Raw genomic sequence first — 27511 nt, 5'->3', positions numbered from 1 at the left:
CTGTCAGAACAGCACCTCCATAGCCCTTATCCTCAGTCCATGTCTGTCAGAACAACACCTCCATAGCCCCCTATCCTCAGTCCATGTCTGTCAGAACAGCACCTCCATAGCCCCCTATCCTCAGTCCATGTCTGTCAGAACAACACCTCCATAGCCCCTATCCTCAGTCCATGGCTGTCAGAACAGCACCTCCATAGCCCCTATCCTCAGTCCATGGCTGTCAGAACAACACCTCCATAGCCCCTATCCTCAGTCCATGGCTTATAGAATAGCAACTCCATAGCCCCAATCCTCAGTCCATGTCTGTCAGAACAGCACCTCCATAGCCCCTATCCTCGGTCCATGGCTGTCAGAACAGCCCCTCCATAGCCCCTTATCCTCAGTCCATGTCTGTCAGAACAACACCTCCATAGCCCCTATCTTCAGTCCGTGTCTGTCAGAACAACACCTCCATAGCCCTTATCCTCAGTCCATGTCTGTCAGAACAGCACCTCCATAGCCCTTATCCTCAGTCCATGTTTGTTAGAACAACACCTCCTTAGCCTCTATCCTCAGTCCATGTCTGTCAGAACAGCACCTCCATAGCCCTTATCCTCAGTCCATGTCTGTCAGAACAACACCTCCATAGCCCCCTATCCTCAGTCCATGTCTGTCAGAACAGCACCTCCATAGCCCCCTATCCTCAGTCCATGTCTGTCAGAACAGCACCTCCATAGCCCCTATCCTCAGTCCATGGCTGTCAGAACAGCACCTCCATAGCCCCTATCCTCAGTCCATGGCTTATAGAACAGCACCTCCATAGCCCCAATCCTCAGTCCATGTCTGTCAGAACAACACCTCCATAGCCCCTATCCTCAGTCCATGGCTGTCAGAACAGCACCTCCATAGCCCCAATCCTCAGTCCATGTCTGTCAGAACAACACCTCCATAGCCCCTATCCTCAGTCCATGTCTGTCAGAACAGCACCTCCATAGCCCTTATCCTCAGTCCATGTCTGTCAGAACAACACCTCCATAGCCCTTATCCTCAGTCCATGTCTGTCAGAACAACACCTCCATAGCCCTTATCCTCAGTCCATGTCTGTCAGAACAACACCTCCATAGCCCCTATCCTCAGTCCATGTCTGTCAGAACAGCACCTCCATAGCCCTTATCCTCAGTCCATGTCTGTCAGAACAACACCTCCATAGCCCCCTTTCCTCAGTCCATGTCTGTCAGAACAGCACCTCCATAGCCCCCTATCCTCAGTCCATGTCTGTCAGAACAACACCTCCATAGCCCCTATCCTCAGTCCATGGCTGTCAGAACAGCACCTCCATAGCCCCTATCCTCAGTCCATGGCTGTCAGAACAACACCTCCATAGCCCCTATCCTCAGTCCATGGCTTATAGAATAGCAACTCCATAGCCCCAATCCTCAGTCCATGTCTGTCAGAACAGCACCTCCATAGCCCCTATCCTCAGTCCATGTCTGTCAGAACAACACCTCCATAGCCCCTTATCCTCAGTCCATGTCTGTCAGAACAACACCTCCATAGCCCCTATCCTCAGTCCATGTCTGTCAGAACAACACCTCCATAGCCCTTATCCTCAGTCCATGTCTGTCAGAACAGCACCTCCATAGCCCTTATCCTCAGTCCATGTTTGTTAGAACAACACCTCCTTAGCCTCTATCCTCAGTCCATGTCTGTCAGAACAGCACCTCCATAGCCCTTATCCTCAGTCCATGTCTGTCAGAACAACACCTCCATAGCCCCCTATCCTCAGTCCATGTCTGTCAGAACAGCACCTCCATAGCCCCCTATCCTCAGTCCATGTCTGTCAGAACAGCACCTCCATAGCCCCTATCCTCAGTCCATGGCTGTCAGAACAGCACCTCCATAGCCCCTATCCTCAGTCCATGGCTTATAGAACAGCAACTCCATAGCCCCAATCCTCAGTCCATGTCTGTCAGAACAACACCTCCATAGCCCCTATCCTCAGTCCATGGCTGTCAGAACAGCACCTCCATAGCCCCAATCCTCAGTCCATGTCTGTCAGAACAACACCTCCATAGCCCCTATCCTCAGTCCATGTCTGTCAGAACAGCACCTCCATAGCCCCCTAGCCTCAGTCCATGTCTGTCAGAACAACACCTCCATAGCCCCTATCCCCAGTCCATGGCTGTCAGAACAACACCTCCATAGCCCCTATCCTCAGTCCATGGCTGTCAGAACAACACCTCCATAGCCCCTATCATCAGTCCATGTCTGTCAGAACAACACCTCCATAGCCCCTATCCTCAGTCCATGTCTGTCAGAACAGCACCTCCATAGCCCTTATCCTCAGTCCATGTCTGTCAGAACAACACCTCCATAGCCCCTATCCTCAGTCCAAGACAACATTCCAACACTCTCGAGGAACATGTACAGTCATTGAATGCATCCCAAATGGAACCCTATTCCCTATGTAGTGCACTACTTTCGACCAGGAGCCAAAGGCCGATTTTGTGTCATTATTAAAAGTAGTGTACTACATAGTGAATGGAGTGTCATAGGGGACATAGCAGTGTCTGCTACAGCATGACAAATTGGGAGTATTGTTGGGACTTAAGTCTGTGTCTATCAAGTAGGCAAAAACATGTGTACTACTTTACTGTACTCCATCTAAAGTATCTATACAGTAGAAAGAATGGTGGGCCTGGACAGGAATTCTGACTGACTGACTTGCGAGTTGACACAAGTCAGGCAGGGTATAGTTGCCTTGTTACTTTCGAACAGGTGCCTTCCCCACAGTCCAAATGCTTCATTTACCAAAATGTGTCATGCTTGTATTAGGAACATCAACATTTTGACCAGCCAGGACCATGGGTGCAGAAGAGACCATCAATGGGTCTTGCTTGGTTCAACAAACATTAGAACATCTACACATGTTTGACAGAATCTGAAATGGAATGGCAAGGGGCTGTTTTGTGGGCTCAATCTATACGTGTAATACTATCTCTCCTGCACACTGAAGAAGGCTGCAAAGCCAAAACGTCTGTGTACGCTATCCCTGATGAAGTGAAAATATTTTTTTTACACCGAAAAATGAAGTAAGCTTTATGAGACATCTTTTTGAGAGAGGACCAATCACACCTTTTGTTTGTCTGAATTCAGAGGGTTTAAGCACCAGCCAAGCTTGTGGGAGAGTAGCTCTCCACTCTCATATCAACCTGCGCTATCTTAGCCGCCTCGTGTTTCAACTGACACGACACCAGGCGTGTCCACACAGGAACCAGCCCGTCGTCCTCCCTAACCCAATGAACACAACGACAGATTTGATCAATTTAATGTGCTCCACCAGCATTTAAATCTCACTCCTATTTTCAAATCCGGATGAAATGAATAGTGGGTTGGTTGACGTTGTGTCTCAGTGACATCCATGCACGCCGGGCCAGGAGCATATTCAAATCAAATCCCCCAAAAATATTTTGTCAAATTCGCCGAATCCAACAAGTGTAGACTTTAACGTGAAATGCTTCCCAACGATCCAGAGTTTCAAAAACAATAGTAACACAAGAGGAATAAAATACACAAGAATGAAGCTATATACAGGAAGTACCAGTACCAGATCAATGTGGAGCTATATACAGGAAGTACCAGTACCAGATCACTGTGGAGCTATATACAGGAAGTACCGGTACCAGATCAATGTGGAGCTATATACAGGAAGTACCAGTACCAGATCACTGTGGAGCTATATACAGGAAGTACCAGTACCAGATCACTGTGGAGCTATATACAGGAAGTACCGGTACCAGATCAATGTGGAGCTATATCCAGGGAGTGACAGTACCAGATCAATGTGGAGCTATATACAGGAAGTACCAGTACCAGATCAATGTGGAGCTATATACAGGAAGTACCAGTACCAGATCACTGTGGAGCTATATCCAGGGAGTACCAGTACCATATCACTATGGAGCTATATACAGGGAGTACCAGTACCAGATCAATGTACAGAGAAATACAAGTTATTTGAGGTAGAAATGTACATGAAGGCAGGGTAAAGTGACTAGGCATCAGGATAGATAATAATAAGGTATTTGGGGTAGATATGTACATGAAGGCAGGGTAAAGTGACTAGGCATCAGGATAGATAATAATCAAATCAAATGTATTTATATAGCCCTTCGTACATCAGCTGATATCTCAAAGTGCTGTACAGAAACCCAGCCTAAAACCCCAAACAGCAAGCAATGCAGGTGTAGAAGCACGGTGGCTAGGAAAAACTCCCTAGAAAGGCCAAAACCTAGGAAGAAACCTAGAGAGGAACCAGGCTATGAGGGGTGGCCAGTCCTCTTCTGGCTGTGCCAGGTGGAGATTATAACAGAACATGGCCAAGATGTTCAAATGTTCATAAATGACCAGCATGGTCAAATAATAATAATCACAGTAGTTGTCGAGGGTGCAGCACCTCAGGAGTAAATGTCAGTTGGCTTTTCATAGCCGATCATTAAGAGTATCTCTACCGCTCCTGCGCTCTCTAGAGAGTTGAAAACAGCAGGTCTGGGACAGGTAGCACATCTGGTGAACAGGTCAGGGTTCCATAGCCGCAGGCAGAACAGTTGAAACTGGAGCAGCAGCACGGCCAGGTGGACTGGGGACAGCAAGGAGTCATCATGTCAGGTCGTTCTGAGGCATGGTCCTAGGGCTCAGGTCCTCCGAGAGAGAGAAAGAAAGAGAGAAAGAGAGAATTAGAGAGAGCATACTTAAATTCACACAGGACACCGGATAAGACAGAAGTACTCCAGATATAACAAACAGAGTTATTTGAGGTAGAAATGTACATGAAGGCAGGGTAAAGTGACTAGACATCAGGATAGATAATAATAAGGTATTTGAGGTAGATATGTACATGAAGGCAGGGTAAAGTGACTAGGCATCAGGATAGATAATAATACGGTATTTGAGGTAGATGTGTACATGAAGGCAGGGTAAAGTGACTAGACATCAGGATAGATAATAATAAGGTATTTGAGGTAGATGTGTACATGAAGGCAGGGTAAAGTTGTCACGTTCCTGACCTTATTTCCTTTGTTTAGTCTTTATTTAGTTGGTCAGGACGTGAGCTGGGTGGGTATATTCTATATTCTATGTTCTGTGTTTCTATGTTTAGGTTTGTCTTATTGGCCTGATATGGTTCTCAATCAGAGGCAAGTGTTTTGCGTTGTCTCTAATTGGGAACCATATTTAGGTAGCCTGTTTTTCACTGTTGGTTTGTGGGTGATTGTTTCCTGTGTCAGTGTTTGTGCCACATGGGACTGTTTGGTTAGATTTACTTTTGTTATTTTGTATTGTGTCTTGTTCAGTTTATTATATTATTATATTAAAACTATGGACACTTACTACGCTGCGTCTTGGTCCGATCCCTGCTACACCTCCTCTTCAGACGAAGAGGAGGAAATCTGCCGTTACAAAAGTGACTAGACATCAGGATAGATAATAATAAGGTATTTGAGGTAGATGTGTACATGAAGGCAGGGTAAAGTGACTAGACATCAGGATAGATAATAATGTATTTGAGGTAGATATGTACACGAAGGCAGGGTAAAGTGACTAGGCATCAGGATAGATAATAATAAGGTATTTGAGGTAGATGTGTACATGAAGGCAGGGTAAAGTGACTAGACATCAGGATAGATAATAATAAGGTATTTGAGGTAGATGTGTACATGAAGGCAGGGTAAAGTTGTCACGTTCCTGACCTTATTTCCTTTGTTTGGTCTTTATTTAGTTGGTCAGGACGTGAGTTGGGTGGGTATATTCTATGTTCTGTGTTTCTATGTTTAGGTTTGTCTTATTGGCCTGATATGGTTCTCAATCAGAGGCAAGTGTTTTGCGTTGTCTCTAATTGGGAACCATATTTAGGTAGCCTGTTTTTCACTGTTGGTTTGTGGGTGATTGTTTCCTGTGTCAGTGTTTGTGCCACATGGGACTGTTTGGTTAGATTTACTTTTGTTATTTTGTATTGTGTCTTGTTCAGTTTATTATATTATTATATTAAAACTATGGACACTTACTACGCTGCGTCTTGGTCCGATCCCTGCTACACCTCCTCTTCAGACGAAGAGGAGGAAATCTGCCGTTACAAAAGTGACTAGACATCAGGATAGATAATAATAAGGTATTTGAGGTAGATGTGTACATGAAGGCAGGGTAAAGAGACTAGACATCAGGATAGATAATAATGTATTTGAGGTAGATATGTACATGAAGGCAGGGTAAAGTGACTAGGCATCAGGATAGATAATAATAAGGTATTTGAGGTAGATGTGTACATGAAGGCAGGGTAAAGTGACTAGACATCAGGATAGATAATAATAAGGTATTTGAGGTAGATGTGTACATGAAGGCAGGGTAAAGTGACTAGGCATCAGGATAGATAATAATATAAGTAAGAATAAAGAAAAAAAAGAAGCAGCATATGATGAGTGTGAAATTGTACGTGTGTTTGTGTGAGTGTGCGTGTGTATGTGTTTGTGTGTGTTGTGGTGGTATGGGTGTGTGTGTGTGTGTTATGTCTGTGTGTGCGTATGTAGTGCATGTGAATGTGTGTGGGTTTTGTATATAGTGTGTATAGTCTTGTGACTGTGCACAGAGTCTGTGACAATAGGGTCAATGCAGATAGTCCAGGTAACCATTTAAATAACGATTTAGCAGTATTATGGCTATTTAGCAGTCTTATAGCTTGGGGGTAGAAGCTGTCTCGGTGTCCACCCTATTGAAATCAGCTGGGTAAATCCTCAATGTAAATATGGTGAACATATGGGCTTATTTCAGCTGTCTGAAGAGAACACAGCCTTTTGACCTCTGATATGTTTTGCATAGCCTGGTGGAGCACAATGAACCCTTTGGCTGGAGACAGACGTCTAGAGACAGACTAGAGACAGACGTCTAGAGACAGACTAGAGACAGACATCTAGAGACAGACGTCTAGAGACAGAATAGAGACAGATGTCTAGAGACAGACTAGAGACAGACGGCCAGAGAGACTAGATACAGATGTCTAGAGACAGACTAGAGACTGACTAAAGACAGACTAGCGACAGACTAGAGACAGAATAGAGACAGATTAGAGACAGATTAGAGACAGACAAGAGACAGACATCTAGAGACAGACGTCTAGAGACAGACTGGAGACAGTCTAGAGACAGACTAGAGACAGACTAGAGACAGACATCTAGAGACAGTCTAGACAGACTAGAGATAGACGTCTAGAGACAGACTAGAGACAGACTAAAGACAGATGCATAGAGACAGACTAGAGACAGACTGGAAACAGACTAGAGACAGACGTCTAGAGACAGTCTAAAGACAGACTAGAGACAGACGTCTAGAGACAGACTAGAGACAGACGTCTAGAGACAGTCTAGAGACAGACTAGAGACAGACATATAGAGACAGTCTAGAGACAGTCTTGAGACAGACTAGAGTCAGACGTCTCGAGACAGACAAGAGACAGACATCTAGAGACAGACTAGAGACAGACGGCCAGAGAGACAAGATACAGATGTCTAGAGACAGACTAGAGACAGACTAGAGACAGACTAAAGACAGACTAGCGACAGACTAGAGACAGACTAGAGACAGATTAGAGACAGACAAGAGACAGACAAGAGACATACATCTAGAGACAGACGTCTAGAGACAGTCTAGAGACAGACTGGAGACAGTCTAGAGACAGTCTTGAGACAGACTAGAGACGGACGTCTCGAGACAGACTAGAGACAGACATCTAGAGACAGACATCTAGAGACAGACTAGAGAAAGACGGCCAGAGAGACTAGATACAGATGTCTAGAGACAGACTAGAGACAGACTAGCGACAGACTAGAGACAGACTAGAGACAGACTAGAGACAGATTAGAGACAGACAAGAGACAGACATCTAGAGACAGACGTCTAGAGACAGTCTACAGACAGACTGGAGACAGTCTAGAGACAGACTAGAGACAGACTAGAGACAGACCAGAGACAGACTAGAGACAGACCAGAGACAGACTAGAGACAGACGTCTAGAGACAATCTAGACAGACTAGAGACGTCTGGCAGGTTTCAGCTCAATCCCTTTATTTTGTCTCTTTCTTCTCGCCCAGACGGAACGAGAGAGCAGGGAGGAGAGAGGGGGAGAAGAGGGGAAGATTAGGGGTCAAAGAGAGAAAGAGAGAAAGAAAGAGAGAACGAGAGAAAGAAAGAGAGAAAGAGAGAAAGAAAGAAAGCAAGCAGAGAATGGGTTAATATTGCTTGGAGCTGAAAGGACCAGATATTAAATTTGGCAACATCGCGCATGTACACACGCACGCACGCACGCACGCACGCACGCACACACACACACACACACACACACACACACACACACACACACACACACACACACACAGGCAATGTTACAAATATTACACAGTAAGATGCCATAGCATCTTCTGGCTGTAGTACACTCTTGTCTACTTGTTATTATCTGACATTGGCAAATCAACAATTACACAATGTACTCAAGGTCACATCGACCTTGGCAAACTATACTGAAGGTCACATCGACCTTGGCAAACTATACTGACCATAGGCTTATCTTGACCAAGGTCGATGTGGTTACAGACAACCACAGCTCACAGTGACCCTAGTTTAGCTGGGAGAGCTTCCAGGAAACATCTTGCAGAGGTGGGGCTAACATCATCTGCCAAATATTTAACCTGTTGGTCAACTTTTTATCTCCTCAAAGAGTTGCAGATGTTGCTTTGAGGCAAATAACGTTTGTAATGTAGACACAGTCTAGTCCACTGGTCCTAAAATCAGCCCAGACACCTCAAGGCTGGATCACTGGTGTTACTTTATTCATTTTTTAAAAACACCTCCCCACCTGATTACAAAAAAACATCAGAAGATACACCAGAATAGTGTATTTCAAAGAGAAATTGTAGCCTACAAATAGATAGGCTTATTTATTCCCTGTCAATGTCCATGATTGATGCAGGGGACATCCAGCACTCCCCAAAACATTGTGGTCCCAGTCAGTTGGTTTTATTTATTTGCCCTCAGCATCGCCTTGTACCCAGCGGTAGAAGTCAGGGGACTTGTCAGGACCCGCCCTGTACAATCAACAGCACCGCACGGAGTTGACAAGTGCGCCCTCCCCCATCAACGTCGTTTGACATATACCCATCGTTACAGGATTCGCCTCTGGAAGTTTTTAAAAAGGCAAGCTCAAAGCCACATATTATACTGTATGTGCAGAACACGTGCGGGGGGACAGCCTACAGAGATTGGTTCTTCTACAAGACAATCCCTGCTTTTTTCTTCTTCATTTGGAGACAATTGATGTGCATGCGTAAAACGACATTTGAAAGCCCAAAAGGAGAAGACTCGGGTTATTTCGCGGTGGACAATCTAAACTCGAATATAATTGGACATTTGACACAATAAAGACAACGCAGACACTTCGCCCGGGTGAAGAGTGGAACCTTAGCATCTGATACAGTGATTGAGGGACTTTTATGCACGCAGGCAGTGGCCACCTGTAGATGGTGACTCTTTCAAGGACTTTTGCCCCAAAACCCCAATGATCGAAAGCATTGCAAGCGTTCCATGCAATACACATAGTAGTTGATTATAGTTGTTTTATGTTTGCAATCATTTTAATTTGAAACAATATGCTGGTTAGTTTTTCACTCCTGGCAACGCTTCTCCTAAGCGAGTCGGGTTGTTTGGGCTCGTTCGTACCGTGCGAACCGTGTGACCAGAAGGCTATGTCGATGTGTCCGCCAGTGCCGGTGGGATGCCAGCTGGTGAAGGAGCCTGGCTGTGGTTGCTGCCTGACTTGCGCGCTCCCCGAGGGCCAGTCGTGCGGGGTGTACACGGGGACTTGCACGCACGGGCTCCGATGCCTGCCGAAGAGCGGGGAGGAGAAACCGCTGCATGCGCTCCTCCACGGGAGAGGAGTGTGCGCCAACGAGAAGATGTACAAGCCGCTGCATCCAGGCAGGGGTAAATATGAGTCTTCATTTACTGAATTATCATTTGTATTTCTTTAAAATGTTCAATATGTAGACACATATATCTGTATTGGAACTACATCGGCAGATTATCCCATTTGTTAGACATGGACACACACACACACACATACACACACACACACACACACACACACACACACACACACACACACACACACACACACACACACACACACACACACACACACACACACACACACACACACACACATACACATACACATACACACACACACACACACACAGACACGTGCACACACACACACACACACACACACACACACACACACACACACATACACACACACACACATACACACACACACACACACACACACACACACATACACATACACATACACATACACATACACATACACACACACACACACACACACACACACACACATAAAAACACACCCTGTAGTGTATTCCAAATCCACCACATGTATTGCCAAGATTGTTTGATTGATAACACACAGCTGAGAGCTGAAAATCAGGGGTTTTCAAGGGCATCATCTTGGCATGAGTGACCTAGTGCCTGGTACATGAAACAAGGTGAAGAAGATTACAATAATTTTAGAGCCTCCTGAGCTCTTTAGAGGGCCATTTGAGGGACAGTCACTGTGTCTGACACATTAGCACTTAGTCAGCGGGTTTCTCAAGTGTCACGTTCATTCACAGGGTTTCCCCTAAGCTTTAGTTTTAATTTTATCCCCTGAAATTTGTTGAAGAGAGAGGGATCAGCGTTTTACCCTCCTCCCCCTCAACCCTCCCTCTCTCCATTGCCATGCCCCCCCCCCCCCCCCCCCTTCCCTCAGCTTCAATAAGTAATCTCTACATCTTTCTCTGGCTAGATTTCTTCCTCCAACTCTTTCTCACCTAAGTCATTTCTCTCTCCCCTCCTTCACCAATATCCTTTCTCTATCTCACTCTTCCTCCTTTAAATCCCCTCTCCTTCTCCTTCTCCTCTGCCTCTTTCCATCTCTCCCTCCATCATCATCTTTAAGCTGTGCAGTGATTCAGCAGAATGTTAGCCGAGCGTGTCTCTCTGACTGCCAGCCTGCTGCTGGATAAGATTTACCACCTCTTCTCATTTCCTGCAGGGTGTGAGAATTTAGAGAGGACAGAGGGCAAGGGGGAGGAGAGAGAGAAAGAGATAAAGACAGAGCAAGAGATAAAGACAGAGCAAGAGCAAGAGAGAGAGCGAGAGAGAGAGAGAGAGAGACAGAGAGAGAGAGAGAGAGAGAGAGAGAGAGAGAGAGAGAGAGAGAGAGAGAGAGAGAGAGAGAGAGAGAGAGAGAGAGAGAGAGAGAGAGAGAGAGGTATAGAGATGAAGACAGAGAGAGTGGGAGGTAGAACGAGAGATGAAGGGGATAAGGAGTCTTTTCGCTACTACTAAATCTGTAGGATTTCAAGAGCATCAAATTCGCCCAGATCAGGAAATGCATCATAACCCACTGAATCCCTCAATCAGCAGCACTGGCAAGATTAGAGAGGGCCAGATTAGGAAGTGAGGACTTGATTGGGTTTTATACTGGGCTATGCTGCCTACGCGCCAGCCTTGGGAGAGAAATAGTGTCAGCGGAACCGGTGGACGGAAGAGGGAATTCTCTTTTCTGAGAATAATCTAGGAAGGATGAAGGGAGCGATGATGTCACAAGAAATATTCTCAACCCCTGTGACATACAACTCAATGGCCTGCTTAGCGAGGTATAGTTTAGTTTATTAGGATCCCCATTAGCTACTTGCACTTTGGGTCCAAATGAAACATACAAGTACATGACAAAGTAATTGTCACGATCGCGTTGACATGAACGAGAGGACCAAGGCGCAACATGATTTGAATACATCTTCTTTTTAATAACAACGACGAAGATGAACACGACACACTTATACAACACTAACGAAAACAACAAACGATCGTGAAAACTTCAAACGTAAGTGCACACACAAACTACTTACGTCGAACTATACATATACACAAACAATGACCCACAAACAGCTAAAGCCTATGGCAGCCTTAAATATGGCTCCCAATTAGAGACAACCGAAATCAGCTGTCTCTAATTGAGAACCCATTCCGGCTACCATAGACTTTCCTAGAACTACACCCAACATAGACACAGCTAGACACATACACTCAACACAAAACCATAAACTACAACAAACACCCCCTCTACCATATAATACCCCAAAATACACACATACCCCATGTCACACCCTGACCTAACTAAAATAATAAATAAAACAAATAATACTAAGGCCAGGGCGTGACATAACCCCCCCCTTAAGGTGCGAACTCCGGACGCACCAGCACATAGTCTAGGGGAGGGTCTGGGTGGGCTTCCTTCCACGGCGGCGGCTCCGGCACTGGTCGTGGTCCCCACCCCACCATAGTCATAAGGGGCAGCACCGGGATAAGGGGCAGCACCGGGATAAGGGGCAGCACCGGGATAAGGGGCAGCACCGGGATAAGGGGCAGCACCGGGATAAGGGGCAGCACCAGGATAAGGGGCAGCACCAGGATAAGGGGCAGCACCAGGATAAGGGGCAACACCAGGATAATGGGCAGATCCTGGCTGGATGACGGCTCCGGCGGATCCTGGTTGGACGGCTCATGGCTGGCTGACAGATCTGGCTGCTCATGGCTAGCTGACGGATCCGGCTTCTCATGGCTGGCAGACGGATCTGGACTCTCATGGCTGGCTGACGGCTCTGGCAGATCCTGTCTGGTTGGCGGCTCTGGCAGATCCTGTCTGGTTGGCGGCTCTGGCAGATCCTGTCTGGTTGGCGGCTCTGGCAGATCCTGTCTGGTTGGCGGCTCTGGCAGATCCTGTCTGGTTGGCGGCTCTGGCAGATCCTGTCTGGTTGGCGGCTCTGGCAGATCCTGTCTGGTTGGCGGCTCTGGCAGATCCTGACTGACGAATGGCTCTAGCGGCTCCTGACTGACTAATGGCTCTGACGGCTCGGGACAGACGGGCGGCTCTAATGGCTCTGGACAGACGGATGGCTCAGACGGCACTGGGCAGACGGATGGCTCAGACGGCACTGGGGAGACGGATGGCTCAGACGGCGCTGGGGAGACGGATGGCTCAGACGGCGCTGGGGAGACGGATGGCTCAGACGGCGCTGGGGAGACGGATGGCTCTGGCCGGATGAGGCGCACTGTAGGCCTGGTGCGTGGTGCCGGAACTGGAGGCACCGGGCTAAAGGCACGCACTTTCAGGCTAGTGCGGGGAGAAGGAACAGGGCATACTGGACCCTGGGGACGCACATTAGGCCTAGTGCGTGGGGCCGGAACTGGTGGTACCGGACTGGGGACACGCATCTCAGGGCTAGTGCGGGGAGCAGCAACAGGATGCACAGGACTCTGGAGACGCACAGGAGGCTTAGTGCGTGGTGCCGGAATTGGTGGTACCGGGCTGGAGACACGCACCATAGGACGAGTGCGTGGAGGAGGAACAGGGCTCTGGAGACACACTGGAAGCCTGTTACGTGGTGTAGGCACTGGTGGAACTGAACTGGGGCGGGGAGGTGGCGCCGGAAATACCGGACCGTGCAGGCGTACTGGTTCCCTTGAACACCGAGCCTGCCCAACCTTACCTGGTTGAATGCTCCCCGTCGCCCGACCAGTGCGGGAAGGTGGAATAACCCGCACCGGGCTATGTAGGCGAACCGGGGACACCATGCGTAAGGCTGGTGCCATGTATACCGGCCCGAGGAGACGCACTGGAGACCAGACGCGTTGAGCCGGTATCATGGCACCTGGCTCAATGCCCAACCTAGCCCTACCAGTGCGGGAAGGTGGAATAACCCGCACCGGGCTATGAACACGTACAGGAGACACCGTGCGCTCTACTGCGTAACACGGTGTCCGCCCGTACTCCCGCTCTCCACGGTTAGCCTGGGAAGTGGGCGCAGGTCTCCTACCTGCCCTCAGCCCACTACCTCTTAGCCCTTCCCCCCCCAAGAAATTTTTGGGTAGTACTCGCGGATCTCCAGCCTTGTCTCCGTGCTGCCTCCTCATATCGCCTCCTCTCGGCTTTTGCTGCCTCCAGCTCTTCACGAGGGAGGCGATATTCTCCCGGTTGCGCCCAAGGTCCGTTACCATCTAAAATCTCCTCCCATGTCCATGAATCCTTAATGCCTTGATCCTGTTGCCGCTGGTCATGTTGCTTGATCCGATATTGGTGGGTCATTCTGTCACGATCGCGTTGACATGAACGAGAGGACCAAGGCGCAACATGATTTGAATACATCTTCTTTTTTAATAGCAACGACGAAGATGAACACGACACACTTATACAACACTAACGAAAACAACAAACGATCGTGAAAACTTCAAACGTAAGTGCACACACAAACTACTTACGTCGAACTATACATATACACAAACAATGACCCACAAACAGCTAAAGCCTATGGCAGCCTTAAATATGGCTCCCAATTAGAGACAACCGAAATCAGCTGTCTCTAATTGAGAACCCATTCCGGCCACCATAGACTTTCCTAGAACTACACCCAACATAGACACAGCTAGACACATACACTCAACACAAAACCATAAACTACAACAAACACCCCCTCTACCATATAATACCCCAAAATACACACATACCCCATGTCACACCCTGACCTAACTAAAATAATAAATAAAACAAATAATACTAAGGCCAGGGCGTGACATAAACCCCCCCTTAAGGTGCGAACTCCGGACGCACCAGCACATAGTCTAGGGGAGGGTCTGGGTGGGCTTCCTTCCACGGCGGCGGCTCCGGCACTGGTCGTGGTCCCCACCCCACCATAGTCATAAGGGGCAGCACCGGGATAAGGGGCAGCACCGGGATAAGGGGCAGCACCGGGATAAGGGGCAGCACCGGGATAAGGGGCAGCACCGGGATAAGGGGCAGCACCAGGATAAGGGGCAGCACCAGGAAAAGGGGCAGCACCAGGATAAGGGGCAACACCAGGATAATGGTCAGATCCTGGCTGGATGACGGCTCCGGCGGATCCTGGTTGGACGGCTCATGGCTGGCTGACAGATCTGGCTGCTCATGGCTAGCTGACGGATCCGGCTTCTCATGGCTGGCAGACGGATCTGGACGCTCATGGCTGGCTGACGGCTCTGGCAGATCCTGTCTGGTTGGCGGCTCTGGCAGATCCTGTCTGGTTGGCGGCTCTGGCAGATCCTGTCTGGTTGGCGGCTCTGGCAGATCCTGTCTGGTTGGCGGCTCTGGCAGATCCTGTCTGGTTGGCGGCTCTGGCAGATCCTGTCTGGTTGGCGGCTCTGGCAGATCCTGACTGACGAATGGCTCTAGCGGCTCCTGACTGACTAATGGCTCTGACGGCTCGGGACAGACGGGCGGCTCTAATGGCTCTGGACAGACGGATGGCTCAGACGGCACTGGGCAGACGGATGGGTCAGACGGCACTGGGGAGACGGATGGCTCAGACGGCGCTGGGGAGACGGATGGCTCAGACGGCGCTGGGGAGACGGATGGCTCAGACGGCGCTGGGGAGACGGATGGCTCTGGCCGGATGAGGCGCACTGTAGGCCTGGTGCGTGGTGCCGGAACTGGAGGCACCGGGCTAAAGGCACGCACTTTCAGGCTAGTGCGGGGAGAAGGAACAAGGCATACTGGACCCTGGGGACGCACATTAGGCCTAGTGCGTGGGGCCGGAACTGGTGGTACCGGACTGGGGACACGCATCTCAGGGCTAGTGCGGGGAGCAGCAACAGGATGAACAGGACTCTGGAGACGCACAGGAGGCTTAGTGCGTGGTGCCGGAATTGGTGGTACCGGGCTGGAGACACGCACCATAGGACGAGTGCGTGGAGGAGGAACAGGGCTCTGGAGACACACTGGAAGCCTGTTACGTGGTGTAGGCACTGGTGGAACTGAACTGGGGCGGGGAGGTGGCGCCGGAAATACCGGACCGTGCAGGCGTACTGGTTCCCTTGAACACCGAGCCTGCCCAACCTTACCTGGTTGAATGCTCCCCGTCGCCCGACCAGTGCGGGAAGGTGGAATAACCCGCACCGGGCTATGTAGGCGAACCGGGGACAACATGCGTAAGGCTGGTGCCATGTATACCGGCCCGAGGAGACGCACTGGAGACCAGACGCGTTGAGCCGGTATCATGGCACCTGGCTCAATGCCCAATCTAGCCCTACCAGTGCGGGAAGGTGGAATAACCCGCACCGGGCTATGAACACGTACAGGAGACACCGTGCGCTCTACTGCGTAACACGGTGTCCGCCCGTACTCCCGCTCTCCACGGTTAGCCTGGGAAGTGGGCGCAGGTCTCCTACCTGCCCTCAGCCCACTACCTCTTAGCCCTTCCTCCCCCAAGACATTTTTGGGTAGTACTCGCGGGTCTCCAGCCTTGTCTCCGTGCTGCCTCCTCATATCGCCTCCTCTCGGCTTTTGCTGCCTCCAGCTCTTCACGAGGGAGGCGATATTCTCCCGGTTGCGCCCAAGGTCCGTTACCATCTAAAATCTCCTCCCATGTCCATGAATCCTTAATGCCTTGATCCTGTTGCCGCTGGTCATGTTGCTTGATCCGGTATTGGTGGGTCATTCTGTCACGATCGCGTTGACATGAACGAGAGGACCAAGGCGCAACATGATTTGAATACATCTTCTTTTTAATAACAACGACGAAGATGAACACGACACACTTATACAACACTAACGAAAACAACAAACGATCGTGAAAACTTCAAACGTAAGTGCACACACAAACTACTTACGTCGAACTATACATATACACAAACAATGACCCACAAACAGCTAAAGCCTATGGCAGCCTTAAATATGGCTCCCAATTAGAGACAACCGAAATCAGCTGTCTCTAATTGAGAACCCATTCCGGCTACCATAGACTTTCCTAGAACTACACCCAACATAGACACAGCTAGACACATACACTCAACACAAAACCATAAACTACAACAAACACCCCCTCTACCATATAATACCCCAAAATACACACATACCCCATGTCACACCCTGACCTAACTAAAATAATAAATAAAACAAATAATACTAAGGCCAGGGCGTGACATAAACCCCCCTTAAGGTGCGAACTCCGGACGCACCAGCACATAGTCTAGGGGAGGGTCTGGGTGGGCTTCCTTCCACGGCGGCGGCTCCGGCACTGGTCGTGGTCCCCACCCCACCATAGTCATAAGGGGCAGCACCGGGATAAGGGGCAGCACCGGGATAAGGGGCAGCACCGGGATAAGGGGCAGCACCGGGATAAGGGGCAGCACCGGGATAAGGGGCAGTACCAGGATAAGGGGCAGCACCAGGAAAAGGGGCAGCACCAGGATAAGGGGCAACACCAGGATAATGGTCAGATCCTGGCTGGATGACGGCTCCGGCGGATCCTGGTTGGACGGCTCATGGCTGGCTGACAGATCTGGCTGCTCATGGCTAGCTGACGGATCCGGCTTCTCATGGCTGGCAGACGGATCTGGACGCTCATGGCTGGCTGACGGCTCTGGCAGATCCTGTCTGGTTGGCGGCTCTGGCAGATCCTGTCTGGTTGGCGGCTCTGGCAGATCCTGTCTGGTTGGCGGCTCTGGCAGATCCTGTCTGGTTGGCGGCTCTGGCAGATCCTGTCTGGTTGGCGGCTCTGGCAGATCCTGTCTGGTTGGCGGCTCTGGCAGATCCTGTCTGGTTGGCGGCTCTGGCAGATCCTGACTGACGAATGGCTCTAGCGGCTCCTGACTGACTAATGGCTCTGACGGCAAAGGACAGACGGGCGGCTCAGACGGCACTGGGCAGACGGATGGGTCAGACGGCACTGGGGAGACGGATGGCTCAGACGGCGCTGGGGAGACGGATGGCTCAGACGGCGCTGGGGAGACGGATGGCTCAGACGGCGCTGGGGAGACGGATGGCTCTGGCCGGATGAGGCGCACTGTAGGCCTGGTGCGTGGTGCCGGAACTGGAGGCACCGGGCTAAAGGCACGCACTTTCAGGCTAGTGCGGGGAGAAGGAACAAGGCATACTGGACCCTGGGGACGCACATTAGGCCTAGTGCGTGGGGCCGGAACTGGTGGTACCGGACTGGGGACACGCATCTCAGGGCTAGTGCGGGGAGCAGCAACAGGATGAACAGGACTCTGGAGACGCACAGGAGGCTTAGTGCGTGGTGCCGGAATTGGTGGTACCGGGCTGGAGACACGCACCATAGGACGAGTGCGTGGAGGAGGAACAGGGCTCTGGAGACACACTGGAAGCCTGTTACGTGGTGTAGGCACTGGTGGAACTGAACTGGGGCGGGGAGGTGGCGCCGGAAATACCGGACCGTGCAGGCGTACTGGTTCCCTTGAACACCGAGCCTGCCCAACCTTACCTGGTTGAATGCTCCCCGTCGCCCGACCAGTGCGGGAAGGTGGAATAACCCGCACCGGGCTATGTAGGCGAACCGGGGACACCATGCGTAAGGCTGGTGCCATGTATACCGGCCCGAGGAGACGCACTGGAGACCAGACGCGTTGAGCCGGTATCATGGCACCTGGCTCAATGCCCAATCTAGCCCTACCAGTGCGGGAAGGTGGAATAACCCGCACCGGGCTATGAACACGTACAGGAGACACCGTGCGCTCTACTGCGTAACACGGTGTCCGCCCGTACTCCCGCTCTCCACGGTTAGCCTGGGAAGTGGGCGCAGGTCTCCTACCTGCCCTCAGCCCACTACCTCTTAGCCCTTCCCCCCCAAAGAAATTTTTGGGTAGTACTCGCGGGTCTCCAGCCTTGTCTCCGTGCTGCCTCCTCATATCGCCTCCTCTCGGCTTTTGCTGCCTCCAGCTCTTCACGAGGGAGGCGATATTCTCCCGGTTGCGCCCAAGGTCCGTTACCATCTAAAATCTCCTCCCATGTCCATGAATCCTTAATGCCTTGATCCTGTTGCCGCTGGTCATGTTGCTTGATCCGGTATTGGTGGGTCATTCTGTCACGATCGCGTTGACATGAACGAGAGGACCAAGGCGCAACATGATTTGAATACATCTTCTTTTTAATAACAACGACGAAGATGAACACGACACACTTATACAACACTAACGAAAACAACAAACGATCGTGAAAACTTCAAACGTAAGTGCACACACAAACTACTTACGTCGAACTATACATATACACAAACAATGACCCACAAACAGCTAAAGCCTATGGCAGCCTTAAATATGGCTCCCAATTAGAGACAACCGAAATCAGCTGTCTCTAATTGAGAATCCATTCCGGCTACCATAGACTTTCCTAGAACTACACCCAACATAGACACAGCTAGACACATACACTCAACACAAAACCATAAACTACAACAAACACCCCCTCTACCATATAATACCCCAAAATACACACATACCCCATGTCACACCCTGACCTAACTAAAATAATAAATAAAACAAATAATACTAAGGCCAGGGCGTGACAGTAATTAACAGTAATAGACAAGAACAACAGAAGATATTACATTCAAATCAAAATCAAAAAATTCTAAATAAAATCAAAGTTCTATAATATTTCACTTTTATAACTCTTATATAATATGTAACTCTTACAACTCTCATATATTATATAACTCTTGTAACTCTTATATATTATATAACTCTTATAACACTCATATATTATACAACTATTATAACTATTTTATATTATGTAACTCTTATAACTTATATAATATATAACTCTTATAACTCGTATATAATATATAACTTTTATAACTCTTACAAAATATATAACTCTTATATAATATATAACTCTTATAACTCTTATATATTATATCATTCTTATAACTCTTAACTTGTATATAAAATATATAACTCTTATAACTCTTATATAATATTTAACTCTTATTTATTATATAACTCGTATGTAATATATAACTCATATTACTCTTACATATTATATAACTCTTATAACTCTTATATAATATATAACTCATAACTCTTGTATATTATATAACTGTAACGGCAGCCTTCCTCCTCTTCGTCTGAAGAGGAGGTGTAGCAGGGATCGGACCAAGACGCAGCGTAGTTCGTGTTCAACATGTTAAATAAAAGACGAAAAACCGTGAACACTACACAAATACAAAATAACAAACGTGGCAAAACCGAAACAGTCCTATCTGGTGCAGAGAACACAAAGACAGAAGACAACCACCCACAAACCCCAACACAAAACAAGATACCTAAATATGGTTGCCAATCAGAGACAATGACTAACACCTGCCTCTGATTGAGAACCATATCAGGTCATACATAGAAACGGACAAACTAGACACACAACATAGAATGCCCACCCAGCTCACGTCCTGACCAACACTAAAACAAAGAAAACACAAGACAGTACCCCCCCCCCCCCCCCCCCCAAGGTGCGGACTCCGACCGCACAACCTAAACCTATAGGGGAGGGTCTGGGTGGGCACCTGTCCGCGGTGGCGGCGCCTCATGACTGAGGAAACTCCTCCGGACTGAGGGACAGCTCCGGACTGAGGGGCAGCTCCGGACTGAGGGGCAGCTCATGACTGAGAGGTAGCTCATGACTGAGAGGTAGCTCATGACTGAGGGGTAGCTCATGACTGAGGGGTAGCTCATGACTGAGGGGTAGCACATGACTGAGGGGTAGCTCATGACTGAGAGGTAGCTCCGGACTGAAGGGCAGCTCCGGACTGAATGGCAGCTCATGACTGGAGGGCAGCTCATGACTGGAGGGCAGCTCATGACTGGAGGGCAGCTCATGACTGGAGGGCAGCTCATGACTGGAGGGCAGCTCATGACTGAAGGGCAGCTCCTGACTGGCGGGCGGCTCTGGCGGCTCCTGACTGGCAGGCGGCTCAGGCGGCTCCTGACTGGCGGGCGGCTCTGGCGGCTCCTGACTGGTGGGCGGCTCTGGCGGCTCCTGACTGGCGGACGGCTCTGGCGGCTCCTGACTGACGGACGGCTCTAGCGGCTCAGGACAGACGGGCGGCTCAGATGGCGCTGGGCAGACGGGCAGCTCAGACGGCGCTGGGCAGACGGGCAGCTCAGACGGCGCTGGGCAGACGGGCAGCGCAGGCGGCGCTGGGCAGACGGGCAGCGCAGGCGGCGCTGGGCAGACGGGCAGCGTAGGCGGCGCTGGGCAGACGGTAGACTCTGGCTTGCTGAGGCGCACAGTAGGCCTGGTGCGTGGTGCCGGAACTGGTGGTACCGGGCTGGAGACACGCACCTCTGGGCGAGTGCGTGGAGGAGGAACAGGGCTCTGAAGACGCACAGGAAGCCTGGTGCGTGGTGTTGGCACTGGTGGTACTGGGCTGGGGCGAGGAGGTGGCACCAGATATACTGGACCGTGAAGGCGTACTGGAGCTCTTGAGCACCGAGCCTGCGCAACCTTACCTGGTTGAATGCTCCCCGTAGCCAGGCCAGTGCGGGGAGGTGGAATAACCTGCACTGGGCTGTGCTGGCGAACCGGGGACACCATGCGTAAGGCTGGTGCCATGTACACCGGCCCGAGGAGACGCACTGGAGACCAGATGCGTTGAGCCGGCTTCATGGCACCTGGCTCGATGCCCACTCTAGCCCGGCCGATACGAGGAGCTGGGATGTACCACACCGGGCTATGCACACGTACAGGAGACACCGTGCGCTCTTCCGCATAACACGGTGTCTGCCCGTACTCTCGCTCTCCACGGTAAGCCCGGGAAGTTGGCGCAGGTCTCCTACCCGACTTCGCCACACTCCCCTTTAGCCCCCCCCCCCCCCCCCCCCCCCCCCCCCCCCCCCCCCTAAATTTTTGGGGCTGCCTCTCTGGCTTCCAGCCACGCTTCCGTGCTGCCTCCTCATACCACCGCCTCTCGGCTTTTGCTGCCTCCAGCTCTTCACGAGTGCGGCGATATTCTCCAGCTTGAACCCAGGGTCCCTTTACCGTCCAGAATTTCCTCCCATGTCCAGGAGTCCTGTGTACTTGGCCGCTGCTGCTGCTGTCCCTTACCACGCTGCTTGGTCCTTTGTTGGTGGGTGGTTCTGTAACGACAGCCTTCCTCCTCTACCTCTACATGCTTTGTAAGTAGGAAAACCTGCAAAATCGGCAGTGTATCAAATACTTGTTCTCCCCACTGTATAACTCTTATAACTCTTATATATTATATAACTCTTATAACTCTTATAACTCGTATATAATATATAACTCTTATAACTTGTTATGGCTGCAATCCCGTTAACGGGATCGATATGACAACAGCCAGTGAAAGTGCAGGTCGCCGAATTCAATCAACAGAAATCTCATAATTAAAATTCCTCAAACATACATGTATCTCATACCATTTTAAAGGTAATCTTGTTGTTAATCCCACCAAAGTGTCCGATTTCAAATAGGCTTTTTAGCGAAAGCACCACAAACGATTATGTTAGGTCACCACCAACTCAAAGAAAAATTCTGCCATTTTTCCAGCCAAAGAGAGGAGTCACAAAAAGCACAAATAGAGATAAAATGAATCAATAACCTTTGATGATCTTCATCAGATGACACTCATAGGACTTCATATTACACAATACATATATGTCTTGTTCGATTAAGTTCATATTTATATCCAAAAATCTCTGTTTACATTGGCGCCATGTTCAGAAATGCCTCCAAAATATCCGGACAAATTGCAGAGAGCTACGTCAAATAACATAAATACTCATCATAAACTTTGATGAAAGATACATGTTTTACATAGAATTAAAGATACACTTGTTCTTAATGCAACCGCTGTGTCAGATTTCAAAAAGCTTTACGGCAAAACACAATATTCAATCATCTGAAAACAGCGTTCAGCCACAAAAGCAAGCCATACAGTTACCCGCCCAAATTGTGCAGTCAACAAAACTCATAAAAAGCATTATAAATCTTCACTTACCTTTGCTGATCTTCATCGGAATGCACTCCCAGGTCTTAGCAACTATTAGCAACTATGACTGAGGAGCAGGCCGTTTACTCTGGGCACCTCTGTGCACCTTTCATCCAAGCTACTCAATACTGCCCCTGCAGCCATAAGAAGATAACTCTTATGTAATATATTACTTTTATAACTCTTGTATAATATATAACTCTTATATAATATATAACTCTTATATAATATTTAACTTTTATAACTCTTATATAATATATAACTCATAACTCTTCTATAATATGTAACTGTTATAACTCTTATGTATTATATAGCTCTTTTAACTTTGTTGTAATGAAATATTCTTATGCTTATAGATCTGTACCTACTGCATATGGTCTATCTTTAGTCATTGTTAATATCTTTTTGACAGATGAAGTGGGTTGCTGAAATATGCATGTAGAGATGTGGAAATTTGGATTTGGCAAGACCCAGGGATTCTTGACAGTTTTATAGGAGCTGTTCACATTTGTCATTCACAGACAAGGGAGAGAGGGAGAGAGGGAGAGAGGGAGAGAGAGAGAGAGAGAGAGAGAGAAAGCGAGAGAGAGCGAGAGAGAGAGAGAGAGAGAGAGAGAGAGAGAGAGAGAGAGAGAGAGAGAGAGAGAGAGAGAGAGAGAGAGAGAGAGAGAGAGAGAGAGAGAGAGAGAGAGATGTAGTATGCTGTATGTTCATTGGATGACCCAGTTTGACAAGCATTGACTTGAGAGGACTGTTGCATTGACATGATAGACCACACCACTCTCTTGGCCCTAATCCAGCTATGTCACAGTTTACATTTTGCTCCCTCTTAGCTCCAGCTACAAGCCAGGGACTCTGCAAAAGGAAATCTCCACCTCGCATGCAACAACTCCAGTGTACAACTCCAGTACAAATCTTGTATACATACAGTATTAACTGATTCATAGCATTCATCACTCCAAATATTATATGGAGTGAATTCAATGCCAGCCACTCCATATATTATATGGAGTCAATTCAATGCCATAAATGAGTAAATATGTACACAAGATTTGTAGTTGTCCAGTTTAAAAAGAGAGAGTTTTGGAAGAGAGGCAGGAGAGAGCCAGATAGAGGCAGGAGAGAGCCAGCAGTGGTGTAAAATACTTAAGTACTACTTAAGTAGTTTTTTGGGGTATTTGTACTTTACTTTACTATTGCTATTTTTGACTACTTTTACCTTTACTTCACTACATTCCTTAAGAAAATACTGTACTTTTTACTCCATACCTTTTCCTTGACACCCAAAGGAAGTTGTTACATTTTGAGTGCTTAGCAGGACAGGAAAATAGTCCAATTCACGCACTTATCAACCGAACATCCCTGGTCATCCCTACTACCTGATCTGGCGGACTCACTAAACACAAATGCTTTGTTTGTAAATAAAGTCTTAGTGTTGGAGTGTGACCCTGGCTTTCCGTAAATAAAATACATTTAAAAAATGGTGCCATCTGGTTTGCTTAATATAAGGAATTTGAAATGATGTATACTTTTATTTTTGATACTTAAGTATATTTTAAACCAAATACTTTTAGATTTTTACTCAAGGAGAATTTTACTGGGTGACTTTTACTTTTACTTGAGCCATTTTCTTTTAAGGTATCTTTACTTTTACTCAAGTATGACATTTGGGTACTTTTTCCACCACTTCAATTGACTCACTTCCCAAGAGAACAGCCCTGGTCATCCCTACCATCATCATCCTCTCTGACTCTCTGTCTCCCCAGACGGTTATTCTCCAGAGGAAGCTATGTTAGCAGAGGTTCCAGAGTCCCTGCTGCCCCAGGCCAAAGTGCCTCTGTACGGGGGCAGAGACCACATCAGCAGCCGCAAGGCTCAGGCCATGAGACAGGCTAAAGACCGCAAGAGACAGCAGGCCAAGCTCCACTCTGTCAGCCGCCTTGACTACTCAACCCTCGCCCTGGACAAACTACAGCCTGAGTTTGTAAGTTGAACATATGTGTATACAGTGTATATGCAGACAAACACGCAGACACACACACACACACAGACACACACGCACCAACACACGCCATACTTGCCCTAAACTATGACCCTGTATGTGTGTAGGGACCCTGCAGGAGAAAGCTGGACGGGATCATTCAGAGGATGAAAAACACATCTAGAGTCCTAGCTCTGTCCCTATACCTTCCCAACTGTGACAAGAAGGGATTCTTCAAGCACAAGCAGGTACCCATGGACTATTCTATCCTATACTATTGTATCCTATTCTATTCTATCATATTCTATTCATTTGATCCTATTCTATCTTATTCCATTCTATCTTATACTATTATAGCCTATCCTATTCTATTCTATCCTATTCTATTTCATTTAATTGTATTCCTATCACATTCTATCCTATTTTATTCTATCCTATTCTATTTAATTTCATTGTATTGCATCTTATTCCCTGCTATTTCCTCTCCTCCTGCAGTGTAAACCATCACGTGGGCGGAAGCGGGGGATCTGTTGGTGTGTGGACCGTTTTGGCGTGCAGCTCCCTGGCACTGACTACAGTGGAGTGGACATCCAGTGCAAAGACCCGGAGAGCAACAGCAACAAAAACGAATGAGCGATGGCCAATTTGCTCACCTGACATGAGCCAAGGCCCGCCTCCCTTCACCCCTACTCCTGCAAATCACATGTACATGCAAAATATGCAAAAGCCAATCAAATCAGGAAAGCAGGGCACAGATACAGTACATGCACATGGTTTTAAACTATACATCCACCTATACTGAGATGACCTATAACCTCCCTTTAAAGCACATATAACAATGTTCTCTGATATAAATTATATTAGATTCTGTTTAAATAAAATTTTAAGGCTAAAGAGTAAAGCTCATCTTTTTCACCAATGTTGTTATCGTGATGTTGACAGGAACTCTTTACTGGGGAGCACAGTAATCTGGGGTCGTATTTAAACGGAACTGTTCTTTTGGTCCAAATGTTTGTCCCTTCAGAGCACTCCCTACAAGAGAACCTCAGTGATTGAAAGTACTTTACTGTCTCAGTTTGGGTCTATGTCCTTATATGTCCTTCTGAGTGCGATGAGATGAGAAGAGCTTTTTTCAGTCCTGCCTTTCTTCCACTTTGTCTCACAGATTGTTCTGAGTTGAGGGTCTTAAGAACTAGTAACTGCTCGTATACAGTAGGTTGTTACAGGGTAGTTACAGTAGCTATCTTAATAAACCCATCAACTGCTACTTCTGATGGGTTGTGTCTCAATATAGTTTCATAGGGGTGACTGTATGAAATGACTGTGTGTGTGTGCCTCCTATACTTTCTCCTTTAGTAGTCTGTATTGTGCCTTACCTTCCGTCAAGTATAGAAAAAAGATCACCTCAAAAACACATCATGACAGTCATTTGCTTGTTTTGTCATTTATAAATGACAGCCAAGAAAGTACAGGTGCTTTGAAAAGTCCAACACAGGCTCAAATCGCATGCAAATGTTGCACGCCGTTTCTATTGACTTGTCGAAGCCTCCTGTCTTACCACAACACAGTCTTCTGCCTAGGACTCTACTGTATGACCCCTGGAAAGGTGTGGATCTTTGGGTTTCTATGGAAATCTCAGTGCCTTCTCTCTCTCTCATGACTTTGAATCCAGATGTACATCCAGATTATCAGGCCTTGTCGTTGACAGAGGACATTTTAGCAGTATGTGGATGTGGAGATTGGTTGCTAGAGACCCATGAGTTGACGAGTGTGAAGATATAAGTCTCCACGATATAAGGCCGTGATGATACTTTTTGATCCTACGTCCCGTTTGTGAACATGATGTTCAATTAAATCAAATCATTTTATTGAAGCTCAAAACAATTGTCAGATATTTTGTTTACATTCCTTGAAATTGACATCCCATTTTTAAAGGTATGGTAAAATGCCAATAGCTTTGACAGGGGCTGTGTGTACAGCCTATGCCTGCCACTAGAATGCATAGGAGACTTGGAAAGGTTTCTCAACTCAGTCTTAAGCTGGCTTGTATGAAAGACCATGAAATCTCAAACATTCCATATTCGTGATAAAAAAGCAAATAGGTAACAATTTACTCAAAGTCAAACGGTATAATGCTTCTTTGCTGCAATTTTTGAACAGGCTAAAAATATCTGTTTAGTCAGGGTCCATCAGAGACGATGGTAAGACGTTATAAGAGGGTCATACATGCTTATGACAATTCTTTCAATGCAATACACCTGTTGGCTTTAAGTGAAGTGTTACTAACAAATCTATGTGAATATAACAGATATGTCATATTTATTCACTGTGTAATTGATGTACTTTAACCTTGTCTTTTTTGTAACGACAAAGCATTTATTTAAATAAAGTTATGTATTGATGTATGGGAAGGTTTGTTATGTCTTTTGTTTGCTCTATGCTGTGGAAGTAGGGTTGCAAAATTCCGGTAACTTTCCCCAAAATTGCCAGATTTTCCAGAAATCCCAGTTGGAAGATTCCCAGATTCAGGAGGGAATAAGCAGGAAATCCAGAATCCTCCAATGAGGATTTCTGGAAAACCTGCCAATTTAGGGGAAACGCTATTTGTAAG

At 47.9% G+C, this 27511-nt stretch overlaps 1 protein-coding gene across 1 annotated transcript; it reads left to right on the top strand.

The window, feature by feature from the left end:
* Positions 1–9059: 9059 nt before the first annotated feature.
* On the top strand, positions 9060–27311 carry LOC129859895 (insulin-like growth factor-binding protein 5). The gene is made up of 4 exons (XM_055930117.1): positions 9060–10002; positions 24686–24903; positions 25029–25148; positions 25396–27311. The coding sequence occupies exons 1-4, from the start codon at positions 9669–9671 to the stop codon at positions 25531–25533; spliced, it is 810 nt and encodes a 269-aa protein (XP_055786092.1). The 5' UTR covers positions 9060–9668; the 3' UTR covers positions 25534–27311.
* Positions 27312–27511: the final 200 nt, after the last annotated feature.

Source organism: Salvelinus fontinalis, chromosome 7 (assembly GCF_029448725.1).
Source record: "Salvelinus fontinalis isolate EN_2023a chromosome 7, ASM2944872v1, whole genome shotgun sequence".
NCBI lineage: Eukaryota > Metazoa > Chordata > Actinopteri > Salmoniformes > Salmonidae > Salvelinus > Salvelinus fontinalis.
Note: the sequence above shows the minus strand (reverse complement) of the source record. Positions and strands in the feature narration are given on the sequence as shown.